This window comes from Myotis daubentonii, chromosome 10, assembly GCF_963259705.1.
Source record: "Myotis daubentonii chromosome 10, mMyoDau2.1, whole genome shotgun sequence".
NCBI classification, from domain to species: Eukaryota; Metazoa; Chordata; class Mammalia; order Chiroptera; family Vespertilionidae; genus Myotis; species Myotis daubentonii.
The window spans coordinates 80,490,925-80,512,557 of NC_081849.1; the positions used below are offsets into that span (position 1 = coordinate 80,490,925).

Here is a 21,633-nt window from a genome sequence, read left to right on the forward strand (position 1 = left end):
GGAATAGAACACTGGAGAAGTTCTCTTCACTTAGTAATGCTACAAGATGAAATAGCATCTGGTGATTACCTATTTCTCCATGATAATTTTTTTTCTGTGGCTTATATTGCTAAGTAGCATCATAGCACATGAGCATTTAACTTAAACATATGTGCTCTCAATTTGAAAAGGAAGGTTAGGGTAGGAAGGATCATAATCATGCAAATTATTACCCCAGGAATTCATTGAGTATAAGTTCTGGAGTGAGTGAAATATGAATCTCCTTATTCTTTAATTCAGTCTCATTTTTCTGTGCTTTATTCTTTGAATACCTTACCCTGCATGTAGTCAATTTTAAGATTGTCAAGGGTTACTTTGACAGTAGGTTGGTAACATCATCATTGTCTATAAAGGAACACATTACCATATGTAAGCTGAGTAGACTTAAATGACAGTCTTAATCTTAAATGACTATAATATTTTCATCTCATTTAGGCTGACTTTATTTATTTATTTTTTTTATTTATTTTTTTATTGCTTAAAGTATTACAAAGGGTATTACATATGTATCCATTTTATCCCCCCGACATTTAGGCTGACTTTAGAACAGATCCTAAGTATGATGCAACTTTATTGTATTTGTCTATACTTTGTAAGAAGGTTAAAAGCAGGATAATGGATTGACTGTCCTTGACAAAGAAAATTGAGTTGATACTGGGCCTTTATGTTGTGTGCATTAATTTTTGCTAATACAGTCAACCCATGGTATTGAATTAGATTAAATTATTTATAAAATACTCCTTCATTGAAGGGAAAAATATTTTTATCAATTGACCATAATACTTTAGTTAACTTGCCTGTCACAGGTATAGTAGAAATATAGTATGCCTAGCTTCCAAATTGCTGTTATGGAGTAGAAGTGGGTCTAGCTATATGCATAAAACTTCTATAGAACATGCCTTTTCTTCCATAAGTTGGTAACATGATCATTATATGTGAAGAAATAGTACATTTACATATGTAATTTTAGTGATCTTAAATGTCAAACTGTAGACAAATACAAGATCATTTTTTTTAATTTGTAAGAAAACTTCCAGGGTCCATTAGGATAATTACAATGATTTTCAAAAAGGTTTTGATATTAAAATTTTAGTATAAAAAAATAACTTCTTTTTTAAAAAATAGGTTTTTATTGATTTTTTTTTTTTTAAGAGAGGAAGGGAGAGAGATATAGAAATACTGATGAGAGGAAACATCAAATTGATTGGCTACCTCCTGCACATACCCTGCTGGGGATCGAGCCTGCAACCTGTGGCATGTGCCCTGACCAGGAATCTAACCACTGACCTCTTGGTGCATGGGTCAACACTCAGCCACTGAGCCACACCAGTTGGACTAAAGAATAATTTCTTGAACATATACTTAGTAGAATAATATTGGCATATGCAGGCCAGATTGAGTTTTAAATGCCTGTGAGATTTTTCTAGATAAATATATATTTTTTAAATGTTAACTCTTACCTGAGGATATGTTTTCATTGATTTGAGGGAGGGACATGCACGCACGCACGCACGCACGCACTCGGTTGTCTCCTGTATGCACCCCAAAAGGGGATTGAATCTGCAACATTCACTGTGTGGCCAGAGCCACACTGTCATATCATCTTGATTTTCAGAGGAAATATGTAATCTCTGAATGTATCCTTTTGTGAACTACAGCTTTTATATTTTCATTGATAAAACATTTAGGTCTCTAATTCAGCAAAGTATGAAATCTGTCTAGCTTTTTATTAAGCATACTAGTGGCCCAGTGCATGAAATTCGTGCACATTAAAAGGGGATTGATTAGAGGAAATATTTTAATATTGCTATTTGCCCTTTCTCTATAATAGAAGTGTCAGAGATTAAAGAAAATTAGTAAAATATATGTGAAAATCTTTCTCCTGTCAGAGACTGGGGCGCACCACAGGACCCAGAGTCAAGTCCCTGCCCACCCATGTACGCCTCAAAATCGCGCGAGACCCAGACCCTACCACCCTCCTTCCCCTCCCCCATTGGGCTAGATCCAGACCTGGCCGGTCTCACCCTTGTCAAGCCCCACCCGGCAGGGGGCACGGCCTGAGGTTCCCTGTCAATTCCCAAGGGCAAGGTGGGGAGCCTTAGGTCCCTGCTGATTGCTCGTTAAGACTCATTACGGAACTCAGCCTCCACTGTGAGTGCAGCCATCTTGTGTTACGGAAACCCTGCCTCCACAGTGGGCGCCACTGTCTTTGTGGTGGAGTGATGGTCAATTTGCATATTCACTCTTTATTATATAGGATTTACACCATTAACTATTTATTGTGAATGTTATAACTATGCATACTCAAGTTTTTTGTTTTTTTTAAAGAAATACAGGCTCACACAATCACCAGTGTGCTTGCTTCATGCAACCTACTATTTGTCCTTGGTGTATAAATTTGGGTATATGAGATATATAGGACTTGAAAGAATCTATGAGTCATCTAGTGCATAAGATCAAAGTCAACCCTTCAGCATTAAAAGGCACTCCTTAACATCAGTTTGTAGAATGTGCTCCCTGCTCAAGAATAGATCAACTCCCTTCTTCCCCTCTTCTATCCAAGTAAAATGTTTTGGGTTTTTTTGTTATACTCTGTGGTGTGTTTTTTTTTCTCCTGATAGCTCGCCTTTTTCTTACTCTCTAGTGTGATCATTGGCCTTAAGCTGCCCTCTAGTTTTATAGAACCCTCCACTTTATTTCCACAAAATCTTTACTTTGTCTGGTTCATATTTTTCAAAACTAATCCTATTTTCTTTCAAACTAAAACTTCCATAGTGAATGCTGGCCACTACTAGAAAGAAATTAGAGAAAAAATGTAATATCCCTCACCCCAGTATGAAAGATTTAACAGTATTTCCAAGAATACTTGATTTTTATGAGGGGATGTTTATTGAATGATCAGTTAGAATTTTAGGCAACAACATGAAGAATTTAGAGGAACGTGGTGTGAAGAGCTGTTAAACAGTATCTGTTGACTTCAGCTTTTTTTTTCAGTTTAGCAGAACTTACAGAAACTTGATTTACAAACTCCAAAAGATGGCATACCCTAGCCAAAAGGAAAAAATACATTTATTTATTTTTATTCTTGACATTATTACAGATGTCCCTCATTTCCCCCCACTTTGCCCCCTTCCATCCAGCCCCTGCCCCACCCCAGACATATACTCACTAAGGACAGTGCATTTTAAAGACAAGGTTGTGATAATCCATTTTAAAAATAATCATAAACAAAATTTTCTACATAGACATTTAGATTTTTCTGGTAATAGGATTTTTTAAAAAGTAGTTATCTTCTTGAATTGGGCTATAAAAAAGAGTACTTGTATTTTAGTATACCAAGAAATATCATAAATCATAAATATCCTCAAGACCTCTCAACTTTTGATGCGTAGCAAGTGAAAACTTTTGAACTCAGTGAATGAGGTAATTATTGAGTGGTTGGTTGGAATGTTTGCTACTAGCTACATAGCAGAATTACTACTTAGCTCTTCGTGCTGGTGGTCAATTACTGTAATTAGAATAAGTAAACCTTGTTTACATAATTGCAGAACCAGGTCATAGGGAACCTGTTTAGCTTTCATTTTATAATTAGCCTGTACATCATCTGTATGTTGCAAATTCCAGGATATATAGAATACCTTGGAAATAAGCAGTATCTAATGTAACCTAGGCTGTTAGATTAAATCTTCAGAGATAAGCATATCAAAAAGCAAAATAGCCCTAACCGGTTTGGCTCAGTGGATAGAGCATCAGCTTGCGGACTCAAAGGTCCCAGGTTCATTTCCGGTCATGGGCATGTACCTTGGTTGTAGGCACATCCCCAGTAGGGAGTGTGCAGGAGGCAGCTGATCGATGTTTCTCTCTCATCGATGTTTCTGACTCTCTCTATCCCTCTCCCTTCCTCTCTGTAAAAAATCAATAAAATATATTTTTAAAAAAATCTATGAAATATATTAAAAACATTAAATTAAAAAAAAAAAAAGGCAAAACAGAATACCACCCTCCTGGATAACTTATTTTTATCTACCTCCTGGGTGATATCTTTTCTTTATTTAACTGAATAAATCTGTATTTTTAAATTTCCCACCTGTTAACTCTCACCATTTGACTTCTTAATAAAAAATTGCTTTTATTAAAGGTCAGTAAAAGGCCTTCTCATTGTCCCTTGGCCACTTTTTTAAAAAATCTCTTATTTGGTATTATTGACCACTTTTCTTTGCAATTCCTTCTCACTTTTTGTGATACCGCCTCTTGATTTATCTGGTTGCTTAGGTTCCTTTCCACTAACCATCTTTATTTTTTTTTCTTTTATTATTATTATTTTAATCTTTATTGTTGAAACTGACCATCTTTAAATGTTGGTGTAACTATTATAAATAATTATTGGCGGGACTTCAAAACTTCGTGAACAAACATCTTATGAATGTTTTATTCTTAGGCTTGAAGTATAATATTTCTGAACAGTGATGAAATATGCATGGCTTTCATGGGCTAAAACTCAAAGATGCCACAATATATTAAGTATTCAGTAGGTATCTGAAAAATGTTACTTGGGTAGAATTTTTTCATTTATTTTTAATCAAGCATATTATTCAGGTTTATTTTTAATAATTAAGCATATTATTCAGGTTATTTCCATTTTTTAACTACTTGGTTTAGCAGTATCTGAGAGGCCTGTTGGTCTTTCACTATGTGCTCTTGTAGCGCCTTGTGCAATCATCTTTGTACGATGTTTAAATTAAATGGTATATTACAGGTTTCTCCCAGCCAGTGTGTATATGGGTACATGTATGGGGGGGGGGGGTGTAGGGAGATTCTTTTCCTAGCTGTATGATTTCTTGCTTTGGTCATTCATTAATTATTGCATTTTTTACTTTTATGTTTTATTTCACTAAAGCAGCCATATACAATCCAGTGTTTTGTTTATGCCTAACTTTGACCTCTAGGAATACATTATTGTTAAAAATGAAGGCTATTGCCCAGCTGGTGTGGCTCAGTGATGATAGCGTCCTATGAACTAGAGCAGCCTTGGGCAAACTACGGCCTGCGGGCCGGATCCGGCCCGTTTGAAATGAATAAAACTAAAAAAAAAAAAGACCGTACCCTTTTATGTACTGATGTTTACTTTGAATTTATATTAGTTTACACAAACACTCCATCCATGCTTTTGTTCCGGCCCTCCGGTCCAGTTTAAGAACCCATTGTGGCCCTCGAGTCAAAAAGTTTGCCCACCCCTGAACTAGAGGTTATGGTTTGATTCCCATTCAGAGAACTGGGATAAAATATGCATGGCTTTTGGGTCTCAGGCTCGATCCCCAGTAGGGGGCGTTCAGGAGTTAGCCCATATTGATTCTCTCTCATCATTGATATTTCTATCCCTCTCTCCTTCTCCCTTCCTCTCTCTGAAATCAATAAAAACATTTTTTTTCTAAATGGAGGCTGTGGTATCAGGAACATTACTTTGTAAAATTATAAAACTAAAAAGATTCCTTGGAAACATGGGTCTAATTTGATAAGAAAATGAGGACAAAGAATTTACTCTAATAGGGAGTCTTTATAGTATATTTTCTAATGTCACATTTTTGTCCCACCAAGAAGTACTTGGATATAGCAAGTTTGATTATAGCATTGGTTGAATATTACAGTCGATAACATGGCAGAGTTTAACAAATTCCCCCTCCTCCCTGTTTCTTTTAGGTGAATCTGGATTGGGAAAGTCAACGTTAATCAACTCATTATTCCTCACAGATCTGTATTCTCCAGAGTATCCAGGTCCTTCCCATAGAATAAAAAAGACTGTACAGGTATGCGTATTAGTTTTGTTAATTGATGACAAGCTGGAATAATGTTAACACACAAAATCACGTACTATAACTTTTCTTATGCTTCCCTAGAGGTAGCTTTCAGAGTTGGCCTCAGCTAATGTAAAGTGGTAAACATGTTGCTAAGAGAGAAAGAAGTGCAGCCAATTAGAGGGATTATCTTGACTAAAACCCAAATTTGTCCTGAAGACCCTAATAGAAATTACACTGTGATAATTATAGGAGTAACTAATACTCCTAGAGTTGTGCTGAATAGTAAGGTAGCTACTTGCCTTATGTGGCTATTTAAGTTTGAATGAGTTAAAGTAAATAAAATTAAAAATTTAACTTCTCAGTTGCAATAGTCACATCTCAAGTATTCACTAGCCATATGTGGCCAATGGCTACTATTTGGGCAGTGAATATATATGTTACCATTGCAGAAAGTTCTCTTGGACAGTGATGTAGAGAAAACATGACTCTGAAAAGCCATTGTTATTTAAATACAGTGTTCTGTGTTCATTGGTAACATAATACCACATAGTAGTTGAATGGCAGTAGCAATTCATTAAGGCTTCCAAGCTATGTGTGGTCTAATTTAGTACTTTTCAAATTGGCTTGTCTATTCAGATCACTTGGTAAAATTTAATTTCTGTTCTGTTAGGTCTGAGGTGGACTGAGATTCTGCATTTCTAACAAAACCCTAGGTGATGGCAGTGGTACTGGCCCATAGGCCATATTTCATATATAGACTCTAGATCTGTCTACACTGTCCAGTACAATAGCATTTGCCACATGTGGCTGTTGAGTTCTTAAAATATGGGTAGTCCAACTTGAGATGTTATGCAAGTATAAAACACACCTCCTATTTTGGAGACTTAGTATGTAAAAGAGAGTGTAAAATGTCTAATAGTTTTTCTTGTATTGATTGCATTTTGCAATGATAATATTTTGGTTATATTGGGTTAAATAAAATACATTAATCTATTACTTTTTAAAGTGGCTACTGAAAAATTCAAAGTTACTTTTGGAGTTTACATTACATTATTGTTCAGCAGCAGTGCTCTAAACTAGCGGTCGACAACCTTTCGGATCTCATGGACACCAGTGGTCCACGGACCACCGGTTGGTGACTGCTGCTCTAAACTATTGATTGAAAAAGTTGTTGGTGGAGTGATGCAGCCCGTAAGCAGAGAGGAGGGGCATGGAGCAGACTTTACTCATTAGTGGTGCAGGAGCTGGATTTGGAGAATTGGCAGAAATTATTTCAGAGCACAAGATGGAAGGACAGTCTGGAAATTTGGGACAGGAACATGTATATCAAACTGCAAGATGCAGTGTAGAAATTGGATCCCTAAGACATAATTCTGTGACATAAATGTTTTATTTCTTCTTTTTAAAGATTTGCTGCTGGGAATCTTTTTTTATCCCTCATAGAGTTTGAGATTTCAAATTACCTGCAAAAGTGTGTTCTAAAAACTTGATATTACCTTGCTTATTGTAATCAGTATTGGATATTTTAACCCTAAGCAAAAAGTTAAACTTTTAACTTTCTTAATGTAGGTATTTAAATTCAGGATCAGTAAATGAAGTACATAGAAATGTTAAAGGAACCCCAGTGTAGATTCCTAGGTTTGGGCATATCCTATACTAATAAAAGAGAAAAATGGTAATTGGCGTACGACCGATACCTTTTTCATTGGCTAATCAGTGAGATATGCAAATTAACTGCCAACTAAGATGGCAGTTAACCACCAAAAAAGATGGCGGCTAGTTTGCATATTGCAGGCAGGATGGTACAGCGCCATCAGAGAGTGGGTTGGGGGTGTGAGTGCCAGTGGTTGCCCGGGACCCGATCTGGCTGGCAAACCCGGACGCGAGCTGGTGGGGCGGCTGCGGCGGTCACCCGGGACCCGATCACGCGGGGCCGGCGGGGTGGCTGCAGCGTCCGCCCGCACTCACGCCCGCACTCACGCCGCCAACCTGCGAGAGTGGTTGGGGGCGTGAGTGCCAGCGGTCGCCCGGGACCCGATCCGGCCGGCAAACCGGGACGCGAGCCGGCGGGGCGGCTGCGGCATCTGCCTGCACTCATGCCCTCAACCCGGGAGAGCGGGTTGGGGGCGTGAGTGCCGGTGGTCGCCCGGGACCGATCACACGGGCCGGCAGGGCGACTCGCCCCCAACCCGCTCTCCCGCCCAGCAGGGGACCCTCATTTCCCCCCATCACTGGTTCTGCCCCCAGTCCAGGCCTGATGCCTCTGTCAGAGGCGTCAGGCCTGGGCTGGGGTCAACGCCTGAGGGCTCCCAGTATGTGAGAGGGGGCACACACACACCCAGTGCACGAATTTCGTGCACCAGGCCCCTAGTCAATATATATATAAAAGCCGAAGGGACTGAACGACTGGTTGCTATGATGCGCACTGACCACCAGGGGACAGATGCTCAGCGCACAGGATCGGGCTCCCTCCTGTCTGGATCGGGCCTGTGGGTATCCAGCCAAAACCTGCTATCCGACATCCCCTGAGGGGTCCTGGATTGCCAGAGGGCACACGCCAGGCTGAGGGACCCCACCCATGCATAAATCTGGGCACCGGGCCACTAGTTTAGTATAAAATATCTGTTAGCCCTAGCTGGCTTGGTTCAGTGGATAGAGTATCTGCCTGTGGGTTCAATTCTGGTCAGGGGCACATGGCTGGGTTGTGGGCTCGATACCCAGTTGGGGGAGTGCAGGAAGCAGTCAAACAATGATTCTCATCATTGATGTTTCTGTCTCTCTCTCCCTCTCCCTTCCTCTCTGAAATCAATAAAAATATATTTTAAAAAAATATCTCTTAAATCTTAATTTCTTGTACCTACCAAGGTGATTAGTGCTAGTGAGGTTTTCTAAATCCTCTTAGTAATTTTAGCACCTAACAAAATGCCAGGCCTGCATTAGTACTTAAACTCACATAATGAGTCATTAGCATCTTACAAGTAGTGTACCAAGTACTTTAGATACATTAACTTAATTCTTATAAGGACTTTATGAAGTAGGTGGTATTATGATCTCCATTTCACAAATGTGGACATTGAGACACAGAGGTGCTGATATGCCTGAGATCATGTAGAGTGACAGAACTAGGCTACAAATAGAAGCAGTCTGGTTTAGTCTGTATTCTGTCAGCCTATGCTATCTCTCTATTGTAGATAATAAAGAGCTAGTTTAATTAACTTATTCTTAATAAATGGATTAGCTTTTCTTTACATCTACCCCTTTTTAAATAATGTTTGGTCCAATAAATTATCAGTTTTCTTTTGGCTTATTTTACCTTTTCCTTTAAAAATATGACATAGGGAGATATTTTCCCAATTAGGCAATTTAAAATGAAGACTAAATGATTTGATCAGTGAAGTTATTTCTTCCTCATAGTTTTGTAATATGTGAAAGTAGTTTAAGTAACATGAAAATGCCTCTCTGGGCCATGAGGCTGCTCTCTGGTGCTGTGCTAGCTAGTAGGGATACTTGAAGTGGGGTTTTGTCATTGTACACACATGGTGTTTGCTGTTGCTTATTAGGTTTGAATTTGCAAGATGGACTCGGGAGGGTATTGACTTTCACTTAAGTACTGGACTTGAAATTCCAATAAACTGCTGGGTGGATGATGGAAGCCAGTTAACTCACGAAAGTTTTGTGCCTTACCATGTTTTTAAAAAATATCTCTAGCTCTCTTGGTTCCCTGTGCAGTGATTTTTACTAGTGTCTAAACAGGTGAGAATATCATCCCATGCAATCTCAGGAATTCAACACACAGAAATCTAGTTTTACATACTCTGCAATGAAGTATTTGTTCAAACAATGAGAGATTGTTTGTAATGTAGTTATAACAGTGCTTATTCTGTAATGGTTCACATAGTGCAAAAAAGTATATTAAATAGGATTCATATACAATTGTCATCAGTGATTCCCACATTGTGAGACTGAATATTTTTTCCTTTTATTATCTCTTCTTAATTTTATACAGTAAGCATGCTTTTATCATTTTTTTTTTTAACACCTTTCAGAAAGGAAAAAGTAGCACCAAAAGATTAAAAAGTAGCTATGGTGGGGGTTGGGGGCAGGGTAAAATTTATACTAAGTCAGTTCCACAAAACCTTCCTCTAATATTCCTTATGCCAAAAATAAATTTGCCAAACAAATCAACAGCTTTATTAAAAACATCTATAGCCATACGGTACTGTTGACCCTAAACCAGCTGCTCTTCCTGCAGATTCTTCCATCTCACTACATGCAACTCTACCTTCCCAGTTGCTCAGACCAAAAATCTTGGAGCCATCCTTAATTCCTTTCTTCATTCTACTTCCACATGCAGTCCACCACAGCATATCCAGAACCCTTCCACCTTTTTCCACTTCCCTAGTACCACTCATATCCACAGTTCCATCTTCTCTTTTTCTGGATTATTGCAGTAGCCCCCCTTCAACCTATTTCCTACACTTATTTTCACTTTTGGCTTATTCTGCCTGTAATACTAAAAAATTCTCCTAGTCTCTGCCCCCAGCTCCAAATGTGTTAGCTCTGTGAGGGTCGGGACTTCATTTTTTTCACTGTTATAAGCTCAGTTCCTAGACTGTGTCTGTCATATGTTAGCATCCAGTATTTATTGAGTGATTGAACAAATGACTTAAGAAATTTATAGGAGTAAGTTTAATTGGGATATTTTTTAACTTGAGGATATTTGAAGTTTTGTTAATTTTTGTTTTTTGGTCTGTGATGTCCTGTAAATCCTTGTTATAGATTAAATGAAATAGTTTTAAATTTGAGGATCTTTATTAGTTTTATTATTTTCATCTTATCTCAAGCAACATTTTTAAAAATTTAATTTTTAATTATTGTGTACCTTATATACTAAAGGGCACAAATTTAAGCATAGAGCTTGATGAATTTTTGTGTGTATTTTTATATCCAGGTAACTACCACTCTGATTAATATATACATTTCTAGCACCCCAAAAGGCTTCCTTGTGCTGTTCTCACTCAGTATTACAACCGAACTCTAAATAGCAACTTTTTTACTTTTCTCTCTATAGATGTTCTTGTTCATTTAAATATACTCTTTGTGTCTGATTTTTTTCACTGGAGATTATGTCTGTGGTATTTATTCATGTTGCATAGCCGTTTTTTCATTGCTATATAATATTCCCTTATAGCAATGGTTCTCAACCTTCCTAATGCCACGACCTTTTAATACAGTTCCTCATGTTGTGGTGACCCCCAATTTCATTGTTGCAAATTGAACATAATTAAATCATAGTGATTACAAAAACAGTATGTAATTATATATGTGTTTTCCAATGGTCTTAGGCGACCCCTGTGAAAGGGTCATTCGACCCCCAAAGGGGTTGCGACCCACAGGTTGAGAACTGCTGCATTATAGGACTACTAGAGGCCCGCTGCATGAAAATTCATGTACTGGAGGGCGCGGTCCCTCAGTCTGGCCTGCCCCCTCTCACAGTCCGGGAGCCCTCAGGGCCGGGAGGCGACGCCCCATCACACCTCTGCTGCTGCCAAGCCTCGGCCAGCCCTGATTACCTGAGCCTCAGGCGGCCCTAGGTGGCTGCGGGGCTGCCATCCGAGGCTTGCCTGTGCCTTGGGCTGGCCCTGGGCGACTAGGCAGCTGCCATCTGAGGTTTGCCTGCGCCTAGAGCCAGCCCTGGGTGGCTGAGGGGACTGGGGGTCTCCGGAGGCAGGCACCTGCCACCCTGGCGGGGCTGAGGGGACTGGGTACTGCCATCTTGTAGCTGTGGGTGCCGCCATCTTTGAGGGCATGGCAGTCAATTAGCATATTCCCTTATTGGCTGTGGCACCACCATTTTTGAGGGCAGGGAAATCAATTAGCATATTCCCTCTTTATTAGATAGGATTATAATCATGTGGGAATATATTCTTTCTATTGTAGATGAGCATTTGGATTTTTAGTTTTTGACTAATATGAATATTCTTACACATATCTTTTGGTGGACATAGGCACTCATTTTTCTTGTGAACATTGTGTGTGTGTGTGTGTGTGTGTGTAAATGTATTTCATTGTTTCACTTTTTACATTTTATTTCTTGCAGGATTGAACATGTCTTTTATACTCATTAAGTGTTCAGATATCATTAAAGTGCTTTGACCATCTTAATATGACTATTCTTTCTTTCCTTGATCTGAAGGAGTTCCTTACCTAGATAATAGTCCCATACATTTCAGAAGTTACAGATAACTTCTCTCAGGCTAGCATCTGTTAAAGACATTAGGAGAAGTTCTCAATTTATTTTGTTAGAATTCTTTTTGCATTGGCCCATCTCCAATAATCCATTCTAAACTCACTTGACCTTTCTTTAAGATAACGCTTCAAAAGTACCCTCTTTTGCCCTGGGTAGGTGGCTCAGTTAGTTAGAGCATCATCTCTATATGCCAAGGTTCTGGGTTTGATCCCTGTTCAGGGCATGTACAAGAATCAACCAATGGTGCATAAATAAGCAGAACAACAAGTCAATGTTTCTTTCCCTCCCTACTTTTCTTCCCCTCTCCCTCCCACCTCTCAAAATCAATCAATAAACTTTTTTTTAAAAAGTGCCATCTTTTATTGTGAATATTTTTTAGTATCTCTAGTAAGATTTTTAAGAAAAAGGCCTGTGTACCACTGTTAAGTCTCCTCCATTTTCCCACAAGTAAGACCCACAGCCTCTGAGAATTGGATTGATCCAGACTTAGAATCCCAGAGAAGTCCTCTTTCCTGACTATAGCATGGAGGTATTCCTTGGTATACTGACACAAGTTGTAGATCATCCAAACTTCCCCCGCCCTCCTCCCCCTTACCCGGGTAAGAACATGACATATGCCAAGTCATTCAGCATAGTTAGAGAATAGAATGTAATTTTCTTTTGCAGTTGACTGGCTCTTCACCAAGCCCAGTAATCTCTCAGATGATCTGCTTTTGGAAGCTCATAAATTCTCTCAGCAGAGAGTGCTCAGAGAATTATATCCCAGCCCAGACATATTAGACCGTAAGAAACATACAATCCTGAATTTCAAAAGGCAAACTCTGCAATTTCCCTGACCTGATGGCTTTCTGAAACACTTTCAACTGTCCCAAAAAGGAGGAGGAGGAAAGAAAAATCCTGTAATGTAGCTAAATAGGGAGTGAAATTTTAATAAACCGCAATTTCACTCTAGCCAGTTTGGCTTAGTGGATAGAGCGTCGGTCTGCAGACCAAACGGTCCCAGGTTCAATTCCAATTGAGGGCACGTACCTTGGTTGCACACTCCTCCCTGGCCTGGGCCCTGTTTGGGGCTTGTGCAGGAGGCAACCAATCAGTTTGTTTCTCTTACAACGATGTTTCTGTCTTTCCCTCTCTCTTCCACTCTCCCTAAAAATCAATGGAAAAATATCCTTGGGTGAGGATTAACGAAATAAATAAATACATAAATGAAATACATTTTTAAAAAAAGAGAAAATTCTAACCCTTTCCTTAAAATTTAATCCAGTTAATTAAGTAACACTTTATTTACCATAGCAAATCATTCTTAAACATTAGGTTAGAAAAGTTTAGTGTATTTAACAGTCTTTTGAAAATGAAAGAAATGAAGCATATAAACATGGAAGGTTTGACTTTTTCTTCAGATTGAAAAACAACAATATTAGAAAACAGTGCCTTGGATTTCTGGAATCTAAGAATCCAAAAGAGGCCTCAATAAATTAATTATACATAAACAATATAAGGGCTTTAGTTTTATTTTCCAGAGAGAAACAGAGTTGAAAATGCCCCTGATTCATTCCTTCAGTATTAAATTATGCGTTTAATCTTAGAGAACTCTTGAGTGATGCCATAAAAAATGCTGATGTGACCTGCTTAAGTAAAGTGCATGGGAAAGTGGCCATTTGGAATACATTTGTTAAGAAAAGTTTGAAATTCCTGGACTTGCACTGATTTGTTTTCCATGGATCCCATGGGGATACTTGCAGAATCAGATGATAGGATACAGTTGGATGCTGTGAAGGGCACTCGTTTACAGTGATGTTTTCTGGATTTCTTCCATATGTTGCTGTCGACTCTGTATTTGACCATGTATGGATACACAGAATTTCATAGGCCAAAGGAGAAAAGAAGCTTTATAAACATTCTTTAAAGTATGTAAAATACAGATCTTTATTTTTCTTATGTCAATAAACAAGTTGTTGTGCTGATTTTTTAAAATAAAGACAAGGAGACAAAGACCTTAAAATTTATTCTATTAGGATGTGTGAATAATGTACAATTTATTACTGAAGGTTTAGTAATAAGGCAATCAAATGGTTTGAAGTAAAATTGGAAGATGATTCATATAGAACAATTGTATTTTTGCATCAGTTTCTAATACATAGTACTATGGATATTTCTGCTTCAATAACAGTTTCCATTAATGAATGACCTGTTTTTATGAAGGAGGTGGAGGCTGTGTGGCCTGAAACAGTGTTCTCCCAAATGGATACTGGAGATGACCAAAAAATATTAGAATGAATATATGTATATATATTTATGAATGATATATTTTTATTGATTTTAGAGAGGAAGAGGGGGGGAGAGAGAAAAACAAAAATAACGAGAGAGAATCATTGATTGACTGCCTCCTGCACACCCCCTACTGGGGTTTGAGCGCACAATCATGGCATGGGTCCTGACCAGGAATCTTAACTGTGGTGACCTTCTGATTCATAGGTCAATGCTCAACCACTGAGCCACACTGGCTGGGCTAAGACCCTTATATTTTGATGTTTACTTTTTTCTATAGAAAAATTCTTATTAATATTTAATGTTCAGATTGCCAATTATATATAATTGAATTGAAAATATATTTGGGATGTGAGAGTTTACATCAGGATCAGAGCTGTCTGAAGACCATTGGTCTGAAAGATAAGACCTTTGCCTCTTGTCTAAAATAGTAGAAGCTCCTCCATGGACTTGCATGTCCAAATTTAGGAACTGTTTTCAGTTTTAACAGAATTCTTTTTTGATAATACTCTTTTTAACAAAATAACTTTTGATTTCTGTAGACCTGCATTGTCCAATTCCATAGTCACTAAGCCACATGTGGCTATTTAAAATAATTCAAATTGAATGAAATTAAACATTCTGTTTCTCAGTTACACATTGTACGGTCTAAGTAGCCACTTGGGCAAGCAGCCACTGTAGTGGACAGTGCCAATATATAGAACATTGCAATTATCTCAAAAAGTTTTCTTGGGTAGTGCTGCTCTAGACTTTCTTGCTCAGTAATCTCAGTTTCATCTCCTCAGTCCCTTCATGCATCAGCTAGCATCTGTAAGAAATGCCTAAGGAGAATGGAAAGACATTATCGGTTCTGTAAAGGAGCACCAAATTTCTTTTACCAGAAATTAGTCAGTTTTCCTTTCCAAACTCTGTTAATCACATAAATAGTTGCAGTTGCTTTTCACCTGTTCATGATTACATTTTCCCCTAAGTCTGGTGGCACATAATCTGGATTGTATAATGGCACTTAACACTCAAAGTTTTAATATAATTCTTGCCTCTTATGTTAGCCTTTAGGCATACCTAGAGTCTCTAGTTTTAATAAGCACTAGATGTAAATGTACAATGAGTGGGGGAATTAGTATTCTTTTCTTCACTTTATCTAGCAGCAGCATATGCCCAGAGTGAATGATTTATATGTTCTGATTGTTTAAATCCAATACTCTTTTCAATAGGTTTTTACAAATTCTACAGAGAATGGAATATTTCAATTAGAGTTAGTAGGGTTTTACTTTACCAGAATATATATTTTTTAACTGCTGGAACTTTTGTTGATTGCTTTGGCCTAAATATGCAATATCCCTTTAGAAAAGCAAACTGGATCTTAGCCATAACATAAACACAAGTGTAAATAATTACATGCTGAGAAAGATTTGGGAATGGTAATAAGTTTACTCAAGAACGGTAATTGGTTTGGACCAAAGTAGATGGAGAACATTTATTGTGTTAGATTAAATGTACTTGTTTGCCTAATCACAGTTGATCTCTTAATTATTGAATCATTCGAACACAGTATTTGTATTAATGGATGTACATTGAGGTCATATAAGTATTATATGGCTTTAGTGATTATTACCATTTATCAGTTCCTTCTTTATACCAACTATTAGTCATAAACCCAGTATTTACATTGTACTTTTCTTTCAAGTAACCATGACTTTTTATGTCCACGATAATGAAAATGTGGGGGTGGGTAGATTTAGTTTGCAAAAAGCTTCTTGATTAGTTTTGATTAATGCTAATCTTCCTACAGCTTACCTTGTAGGAAACCACAGGTGTAATGTTGTGGTATTAATATCTGCACCAATTACTCTTACAGGTGGAACAATCCAAAGTTTTAATCAAAGAAGGTGGGGTTCAGTTGCTGCTCACAATAGTTGACACCCCAGGATTTGGAGATGCAGTGGATAATAGTAATTGGTAAGAAGCGTTTGTCATCACTGCTTTCCATTATGTTTGGGGTTCGGGGTATTTTTAAACTCTTTCTCCTTAACATTTTAAAATTTCCCATCTTAGCAAAGGCCACTAAACTGTTCATACACCAACTTGCCACTTAATGTTGCTTAATTTCTTTGAGCTGACTTTCTTTTCTATAAAATGGATATAATATTTATCCTAGAATTATTTTGAAGACAAATTTAAAACATGTATACAAGAATTCTGGTAAGAAATTTAAAACTTTTCATTTTCTACTATAATTTTATATATTTGTATACATTATTTTTCATCACATTCTAATTTAAACCTGACTTTAGATCTTCAGTTTTCCATATATCATAAATGAAGAAAACATCCATGACACTTTAGTTGGAGGTTTTAATTTTTTTTAGTTCCATCTTTTGTTTTGTTTTTGAAGTAAATTTCTCTCAACTTTAAAAATACGCAAATAAATTTATCATGAGGTTTCTGTATTGTATATAAATGTACAGATTTCTTTGGATATAATTTTTCATACTGTAAATTGCCTTAGCATTGATATACTTATCGATACAAATATGGTAATAATTTAGTTATGTTTTGACTTAAATATTCTTTTATTCAGAAAATTTAGAAATAATCAAGATTTAGTCAACATAATTTATACACTGTTTTTATTTAAATCAGTTATATGTAGAACAGTTTGAGACATACTGGTTAGACTGGTTTTGCCTATTTAAAAATATAGATTATTGCCCTTTAATAGTCATCATTGGTATATTTAAATGTAGAATTGCCACTTAATTATTTTATCTTCATTCTGTAGCTGGCAGCCTGTTATTGACTACATTGATAGTAAATTTGAGGACTACCTAAATGCAGAATCTCGAGTGAACAGACGTCAGATGCCTGATAGCAGGGTGCAGTGTTGTTTATACTTCATTGCTCCTTCAGGACATGGGTCAGTACCTTGATGCTTCTGATAACCTTTTGTTGTTGTTTATTACTCAATTTTTGGTTCACATTTTAGTATTTTTTGTATGTGTACATTTCACTATACCGGTTGTAAAGTCTCAAATTCCATGTAAAAATGGCTTATACAATTTTTTTTCAGTCCTAAATAAGCTAGCAATGATTTTTACTTTGTAGTTTCTCATACATACTTTTTTTAACTTGCTTTCATAGAGAGGAACAGTGTTTTAATCATAGTTATACTAGAGGCCCGGTGCACAAAAATTTGTGCACTCAGGGGGAAGGGGGGGCCCCTCAGCCTGGCCTGTGCCCTCTTGCAGTCTGGGACCCCTCGGGAGATAATGCCCTGCTGGCTTAGGCCTGCTCCCCGGTGGCAGAGGGCAGGCCCAATCCCTAGGTGCAGCCCCTGGTCGGGCTCAGAGCAGGGCCCATTGGGGAGTTGGGGCGCTGCCCCCTGTCATGCACAGAGCAGGGCGGATCAGGAGGTTGTGATGCCACCCCCAGTCACGCTCAGGGTAGGGCCGATTGGGGGGTTGGGGCACCGCCCCCTGTCACACTCAAGGCAGGGTCTATGGGGAGGTTGCGGTGCCACCCCGTCACGCACAGAGCAGGGCCAATCCAGGGGTTGGGATGCCACCACTCTCACACTCAGGGCAGGGCCGATGGGGAGGTTATGGCTCTACCCCATCGCACAGAGCAGGGCCGTGGCGGGGGGGCGGGGGTTGGGGCGCCGCACCCTGTCACACACAGAGCCGCAGGGCGATCAGAGGTTGGAGAGCTCCCCGGTATCAGGCACAGAGCAGGGCTGATCAGGAGGTTGGGGCGCCTTCCCTAGTCAGGAACAGAGCAGGGCGGATAGGGAGGTTGTGGCCCCACCCCCTGACACACAGAGCCACAGGGCGATCAGGGGGTTTGGGCGCTGCCCCCTGTCATGCTGATCCCGGTGCCGGCAGGCCTCTCGGTTCTGCTGATCCCAGTGCTGGGAGGCATATTACCCTTTTACTATATAGGATAGAGGCCTGGTGCATGGGTGGGGCTGGCTGGTTTGCCCTGAAGTGTGTTCTGGATCAGGGTGGGGGTCCCCACTGGGGTGCCTGGCCAGCCTGGGTGAGGGGCTGAGGGCTGTTTGCAGCTGGTCACACACCCTTCAGGGTTGGGGTCCCCACTGGGGTGCCTGGCCAGCCTGGGTGAGGGGCTGAGGGCTGTTTGCAGCTGGTCACACACCCTTCAGGGTGGGGGTCCCCACTGGGGTGCCTGGCCAGTCTGGGTGAGGGGCTGAGGGCTGTTTTCAGGCTGGCGGGTGACGGAAGCTCCCAACCGCTCCTTTTTTTCTTTCTTCTTTTTAATTCTGGACCAGCTTTAGCTCTGAGGCTCCAGCTCTTAAGCCTCCGCTGCTGAAAGTAGGTAATCGAAACAATGTATAACTCCAGCTCTGACTCCAGCTCTGAGATCCCAGCTCACTGAAAGCTGGTTTCTGGGGTTTTTTTTAGCTTCTATATTTGTTAAAATGTTTCAAACTGCAGGCTCAGATCCCGGCAAGGCAGGCAGGGAACGTTGGAATCCTCCGTCACTGAAGCAAGCAAGCCTCATGTTAGTTTCAAGCTGCCAGGCTGCCGGCCGCCATCTTGGCTGACAGTTAATTTGCGTATCTCCCTGATTAGCCAATGGGAAGGGTAGCGGTCGTACACCAATTACCATGTTTCTCTTTTATTAGATTAGATATTTCAATGTGGCTAATTTTGCTTTCTTTTTTACTACTGTGCCACTAATTGAACCACCCAATAAGGAGAAACAACCATAGCAATTAGCTTAGATTATATTCTAAGAAACTCCAAAGATGTTATTTAAAATAGATCTGAAAGAGAAGGTTACAGAAAGACAGAAGTACCAAAGTCCTCACGTACCATTTCTTTGGTCACAAAATCTATTTGGCTTATTTCACCTGAGCCATCACAGCCACATTGTTTAAGTATCATGGCATCAGTACTAAACTTCTACTTATACGGAGTTAAGAACTAAGTATCTAGACATTCATCTGGTTTGATTGTTTATTTGTGTGTGTGTGGTTTTTTTTTGTTGTTGTTCTGATTAATCCTTGGTTAATCCTCACCCAAGGATATGTTTTTTCCATTGATTTTTAGGGAGAGTGGAAGAGAGAGGGAAAGACAGAGAGAAACATCGATGTGAGAGAAGCACATCGATTGGTTGCCTCCTGCACGAGCCCTGACCAGGGCCTGGGCTGGGGAGGAGCATGCAACCAAGGTACATGCCCTTGACCGAAATTGAACCCCGAACCCTCTGTTTGACCCACAGGCGAATGCTCTAACTACTGAGCCAAACTGGCTAGGGCTGGTGTGATTGTTCTCTTTGCCAGCCTGCACTCTCTTTTTTGTTGTTTTTATTTCATCTGCCATTTTGAGTAGATATATGTGTAATTGGTAACTGCAGATTTTTATAATTACTCTTTAATCTTTTTCTGGGTAAAAGATTCAATGGTAGGTAATTGCTTTTAATCTGGGTAAATGACTCAGCATAACTCAGTCACTTGATCTTAGGAACCCCACCATCTCTCCACGAAAAGGATCTAGACTCTTATATACTATCAGACTAGATAGTCCAACACCCAAGTTGCAGTAGTGTACACCAGTTCCTTCATAAGAGTACCTTTCTCTTCTGTTTCCTGCTTCTTTCTCCACCTTTGCCCATTATCACTGTTTTGGTTTCGCTTTATTACTACATAAAGCCTTAATTATGTAGTTTACCATTTTTTGCAGTCAGATTGTAGTGGTACAAATATTTCTTTTATCTACATTAATAAAAGAGAAAAATGGTAATTGGCGTATGGCGATACCCTTTTCATTGGCTAATCAGGGCTATATGCAAATTAACTGCCAACTAAGATTGGCAGTTAACTGCCAACAAGATGGCGGTTAATTTGCATATGCAGGCACAATGCAGGGAGGCGAAAGGGAAAGCAGGAAGAAGCCCCCTGCCACTGACAGTGATCGGAAACCCAGGGGGGAGCTAAGAGCTGGGGGGCAGAGCAAAGGCGGAGAATGATCGGAGAATCGGGCGCCTTTGCCGCCCTGGCCAGTGATAGCAGGAAGTAGGGGTGGAGCCAGCGATGGGAGCTGGGCACGGTCGAAGCTGGCAGTCCTGGGAGCTAGGGGTCCCTTGCCTGGGCCTAAAGCGAAGCCCACGATCGCGGGGCCGCTGCAGCTGCGGGTCCCCGCTGCCCGGGCCGGACGCCTAGGCCAGAGGCATTAGGCCTGGGCAGGGGTGGAGCCTGCAACCGCGGGGAGCTGGGGGTCCCCTGCCCAGGCCTGACACCTCTGCTGGAGGCCTCAGGCCTGGTCAAGGGGCCGATCCGGTGATTGGTGATCGGAGGGTGATGAGGGTCAACTCCTCTGGCCGAGGCATCAGGCCTGGGCTGGGGCCAGAGCCAGTGATCGGGGGGAGATGGGGGTCCCCTGTCCAAGCCTGACACCTCTGGCGGAGGCGTCAGGCCTGGGCAAGGGGCAGAGCCAGCAATCGGAGGGGTCTGGGGGTCCCCTGCCCAGGCCTGACGCCTGGGCCAGAGGCATCAGGCCTGGGCTGGGGGCAGAACCAGTGATGGGGGGAAATGAGGGTCCCCTGCCCAGGCCTGACGCCTCTGGCCCAGGCGTCAGGCTGGGCAAGGGGCCGATCCTGCGATTGGAGGGTGATGGGGGTCAACGCCTGAGGGCTCCCAGTATGTGAGAGGGGGCAGGCTGGGCTTAGGGACACTCCCCCACACACACCCAATGCACGAATTTCGTGCACCGGGCCCCTAGTTTCAAATATTTGTCTACTATGAAGAAAGCACAAAAATTATCTCAAAAGGCTCAAAAAAGTAACATTGCCTAGCCAATGTGGCTCAGTGGTTGAGCATCAACCTTATGAACCAGGTCACAGTTCATTTCCTGGTCAGGGCGCATGCCTGGGTTATGGGCTGGATCCCCAATGTGGGGCGTGCAGGAGGCAGCCGATCAATGATTCTCTCTCATCATTTATGTTTCTGTCTCTCCCTCTCCCTCCCTCTCCAAAATCAATTCTTTAAAAAAGTAATGTCAGAAATACAACACACACTCTATGGCCTTTTATGATTTCTTGTTAGCTGCTCCCTGAATTTACACATTTTTAATCATTCCAGTTTAACTTGTAAGGGTTTTTATGTGTTGGTTTTTTTTTTCCCTGGAGACGGACAGAGTAAAATCTTAATCTGAGGTTGAATCAATAGAAATTAGTCAGTTTGTATTGAGTTTTATTATTTTAGGTCAGCGGTTCTCAACCTGTGGGTCGCGACCCCTTTGGCGGTTGAACAACCCTTTCACG

At 40.3% G+C, this 21,633-nt stretch overlaps 1 protein-coding gene across 4 annotated transcripts in view; it reads left to right on the forward strand.

The window, feature by feature from the left end:
- The window catches only part of SEPTIN7 (septin 7), a 59,358-nt gene that overhangs the window by 18,884 nt on the left and 18,841 nt on the right, over positions 1–21,633 (forward strand). For all 4 annotated transcript variants that reach the window (XM_059655846.1, XM_059655847.1, XM_059655844.1 and 1 more), the window contains exons 3-5: positions 5,737–5,843; positions 16,211–16,311; positions 17,135–17,269. In XM_059655846.1, the coding sequence (XP_059511829.1) occupies positions 5,737–5,843; positions 16,211–16,311; positions 17,135–17,269 (343 nt within the window). The remainder of the gene's footprint in view (positions 1–5,736; positions 5,844–16,210; positions 16,312–17,134; positions 17,270–21,633) is intronic.